Source organism: Cyrtonyx montezumae, unplaced genomic scaffold, assembly GCF_038088225.1.
Source record: "Cyrtonyx montezumae isolate F1298 unplaced genomic scaffold, pur_monq_1.0 scaffold_43, whole genome shotgun sequence".
Classification (NCBI taxonomy): Eukaryota; Metazoa; Chordata; class Aves; order Galliformes; family Odontophoridae; genus Cyrtonyx; species Cyrtonyx montezumae.
Window position 1 is genome coordinate 38,085 of NW_027072049.1, and position 4,020 is coordinate 42,104.

The 4,020-nt window shown below is 58.4% G+C and overlaps 1 protein-coding gene across 1 annotated transcript in view; it reads right to left on the minus strand.

Moving 5' to 3' along the window:
- Positions 1 to 260: 260 nt before the first annotated feature.
- Positions 261 to 4,020, minus strand: part of LOC136055465 (vasoactive intestinal polypeptide receptor 1-like) — a 7,946-nt gene continuing 4,186 nt past the window's right edge. Inside the window, 11 exon segments of the mRNA XM_065747220.1 lie at positions 261 to 353; positions 464 to 505; positions 948 to 1,077; positions 1,194 to 1,285; positions 1,365 to 1,431; positions 1,649 to 1,709; positions 1,942 to 2,095; positions 2,401 to 2,533; positions 2,669 to 2,766; positions 2,917 to 3,026; positions 3,470 to 3,577. Of these exon segments, the coding sequence (XP_065603292.1) occupies positions 261 to 353; positions 464 to 505; positions 948 to 1,077; positions 1,194 to 1,285; positions 1,365 to 1,431; positions 1,649 to 1,709; positions 1,942 to 2,095; positions 2,401 to 2,533; positions 2,669 to 2,766; positions 2,917 to 3,026; positions 3,470 to 3,577 (1,088 nt within the window).

Genomic DNA, 4,020 nt, shown 5'->3' on the forward strand with positions numbered 1-4,020 from the left:
CCCTTCCCTTCCCTTCCCTTCCCTTCCCTTCCCTTCCCTTCCCTTCCCTTCCCTCCCCTCCCTCCCCTCCCCTCCCCTCCCCTCCCCTCCCCTCCCCTCCCTTCCCCTCCCTTCTTCCCATCCCAAACCCCACTCCATAGGTGCAGAGCCTTTCCCAACAGTTGTTCACATGCACTGGGGGTGCACGAACCAGAACCTACAGATCCCCCCTGATTTAGGGCCACCGTCCTCAGGGCGGGGCCTCCCCCGCCCCGTCCTCATCACGCCGTGAAGTCCTGCGTTGCCATATTGAAGACGTTGCTCTCCATGGACGACTGCCACTTGCCCCAGTTCCTCTTGATCTCAGCCTGGACCTGAAGCAACACCAGGATTGGGGGCTGGCAGCCCATGGGGTGGGGGCTGCACCGCTTTGTGGGGGGCTTGGATGCCGGCGAGGGGGATCCCATATGTGCTTGATGCCCACCTCCCCGTTCAGGAAGCAATAGAGCAGAGCCACCAGGAACCCCTGAAAAGCACAGAAACAGTGAATTTCACCCAAAGAAAGAGGGCTCTGTGCACCTTGTTCTGTAGGGTGGGGTAGGGATGGAGACGGGGACGGGATTGGGGTGGAAGGCGTTAGGAGGAGGTGGGATGAGATAGGGATAAGTGGGGAGGAAATGGGATGGAGATGGGAAGGGATAGGAAGGGACGGAGATGGTATAGGAAGGAATAGGGATGGGAATGGGAATGGGAATGGAGATGGGGATGGGAAGGGGTGGGATAAGGATGAGAATAAGATGGAGTGGGTTAGGAAGGGGTGGGGATGGGGTAGGAAAGGATGGGGTAGGGTAGGATGGAATGGGGTGGGGTAGGATAAGAAGTGATGGGATGGGATAGAAGGGATGGGATGGGAAGGCATATGATGGGATGGGGTGGGATTTCAGTTGCCCATCTCCCCACATCCACACCTGGTAGGAGCCGAGGACCAGCTCGAAGTACAGCCGGGCGTCCACACCGATGTGCTCAGGGAAGAGCGCAAACACCACATAGTGCACCCCAAAGAGCGGGATGAGGAGCAGCGTGGACTTGGTCAGCCTCCTGAGGAGAGGACAACGTGAGCAGGGCTGAACTTCGGGGATTTTGGAGATCCTGGTGGCCCTGAGTCCTCCTTCAAGGAGCCCCACAAACAAGGCAGGCGTGGGGAGCTGCCTCACATGTACTGCTGCTTGTAGTTTCTGCTGATGTCTGGGGATCGGATCTTCTGCGCCAGCATCCTGGTGACGTTGAGGAAGATGAGGAAGTTCACCTGCCATGGGAGCTCGTCTCAGAGCTCTGGATGCTTGGGTCCTGCGTCCGCTGGATGCTTGGGGTGGGGACATACTCACAAATATGGCCAGGAGGATGGGAGCCTTGATCACCCACCAGTAGGGGCTGCTGTAGTCATCCCAGCACCTGTGGGAGAGGAGAACAAACCCGTTTTTACCCCAGGCCCCATTCTCCTGCCCCATTTGCACGGGGGTCTTCAGGCCCCACCAGAAAATAGATACAGCATTAAAATAAATCGACGCCCCATTCCTTCCACCCTGAGCCTCCCAAGCGAGAGCGTTGTCCCCTTGGCTTGCACAGCAGACACGTGGCCAAGAGGAAGAGGAGAGGTGGCTGCCCTCACCCGTGGTCATCGTACTGCAGCCTGGTGACCACCCACACGCACACCGTCAGCATGGGGACACCTGCAGGGACACAGTGTCACCCCACGGCTCTGGCACCTCCCTCCACCCCTTGCCTACAACCTCACATCCCGGAGCCTGGAGGTGTCGGCAGGGTGACAGTTTTCCCAGGGCTTAGGAGGGGACGATGGCCACTGATGACAATGTGTGTCACCTCCTGTCTGCTCCAACATCCAACCCAGCTCCTGGGATGGACTCCAGGAGCCCCTCGAGGGGTTGGGGTCCCAGGGCTCACCCCATCCGATGAGGATGTACCAGCAGATGTAGCTCCGCTCGGAGGTGAAGGTGAGCAGCAGCAGGGTCTGCAGGTACATGCCCTCCACCAGCAGCCAGTAGAAGTTGGCCAACACCGAGTACTGTACGAAGGCAATGGATGCTTTGCACTTCACCTGTGAGGATGAGGAAGGGGAAAGGTTCGGTGGTGCTGAGACTCAATCAGAGACAGATTTGAGGACAAGAACACAAGCCCCATGAAGAGAGGAGCAGTTGTGAACCTCCTGAGGTCCACCCAAGACTGTTTTGGAGATATTTTTGAAGATAATTCTGGATCGAGCAGTTAGCTACCCTGCCCGTGACAGAGGGGTTGGAACGAGATGATCACTGAGGTCCCTTCCAACCAAACCATTCTGTGATTCTGCATCCACTTCCTCTATGTTTCTTATTTTTGTGGTGCTCTGGACCAGCAGACCCTCACCGTTGACATGGTGCAGTGGTCAACAGAGTCATCAGAGAAGAGGACGACATCCTTGATGAGCACAGCGGCCCCGCGTAGGATGAAGGAGGTGAAGAAGTGGATGTGGATGGAGTTCCTGGTACAGTGCAGCTTCCTATGGGAAGGCAAGACGTGCTGTGCCCATGGGGAATAAGGAAATTCGGGGGTTTGAAGTCATCTGTGGGGCATCTCCAGGAGGGAGGATCTAGACAGCTCCCAACCCTGCTCCTGGCTTGTCCTCCAGCCCTACCTGAAGCAGGAGAAAATGGCAATGGCCAGGAACAGGGCCACCAGGGACGTGGAGTAGCCACAGGTATAGAGCACCTTCATGGTGATGAAGTAGCCTTTCTGGAAGGAAAAGCACCGAAAAGAGGTGGCGTGTTTTGGGCGTTCCGTCTGCGTTGGGTCACACTAGGTTCGTGCAACCACCCAGCCAAGATCTGGGTCCTCTAAGCAGCAAGGACGAGGGCCCCGACAGACCCGAAGTCCCCCACTTGCCTTGGCCTCGGTGTTGTTGCTGTCCCCAACAGCCTCCAGCTCGCAGGCGCTGTAGTAGGGTGGGCTGGGGGGACTCCATCCCACCTCAGTGCAGTTCCTGTAGATCAGCACTGCAGGAGGAAGAGGAGATCTGAGCCGTGAGCCGGTCCCATTAGCATCACATCCCCGCAAGCATCGTGATGGTCCCCAAACGGTGGCACCCAGCCAGGAGCATGGGGGGAACCATCCAGGAGCATGGGGGTCACCATGGGGCACCGGAACACCCCGCCCCTTTGTGCTGTGCCAACCGGAGCGGCAGTTGGGTCTGCAGTTGGAGAAAGGGCGTTGGGGATTGCCACCCAATTGGAGAAGGTGCCACCGAGCACCGCGCCCGCGAGGGAGAGCATCCTCTGGGTGAGGAGGGGGCTTGGGGGCGTTCCTGGTGGGCATCATCCCATCCACCCACCCCTTGGGTTGTGGTGTGTGGTGGGGCTTCGGGGAGGATTGAGGAGTGGGACTAAGGGGACCAGGTTGGGACGCTGTAGGATGAGCACTCGCGTTCACAGCTCTGCACCTTTGGACTTCTTGAAGATGTGGGGGACATCGGGACAGGTGACAGTGTGGGACTGACCCACGGGCACGGCCGGCCAGCAGCTCACCCCGTCCCACGCTGTCTGGCAGCCTACAGATGGAGAGGATGGGGCGGTCTGAGGATGTGGCCACCAAAGTGCCACCCCCGAGTCCTGCCCTAATGGAAGGGAGGATCTGGGGTGCCAGCTTCATGTCTACGTGGGATGACCTTGGGCATCTTCCACTGAGCAAGAACAGAGACACTCCATCCAAAGAACCCCCAGGGTGACACAGGAGGGGACAAAACAGAGGGAGGGGAGGATGGGGGCACGCAAAGAGCGAACACAGCTTTGGGACATCACCCTGGAGGAGGGAAGCAGAAAGCACCACAAGGCTTTTTCTGGAGAGCAGCTAGCCACGCTTTGCTTCTCTCTCCAGCCCCACATCGGTGCTTCAGTGACTCCCAGATTGCCTTGGAAACGAGCAGGCGAGACCCGGGCGTTGCTCTTCCAGGACTTCTCCTCGCACGTGGATGTGATTAACCTTGCAGGTGTA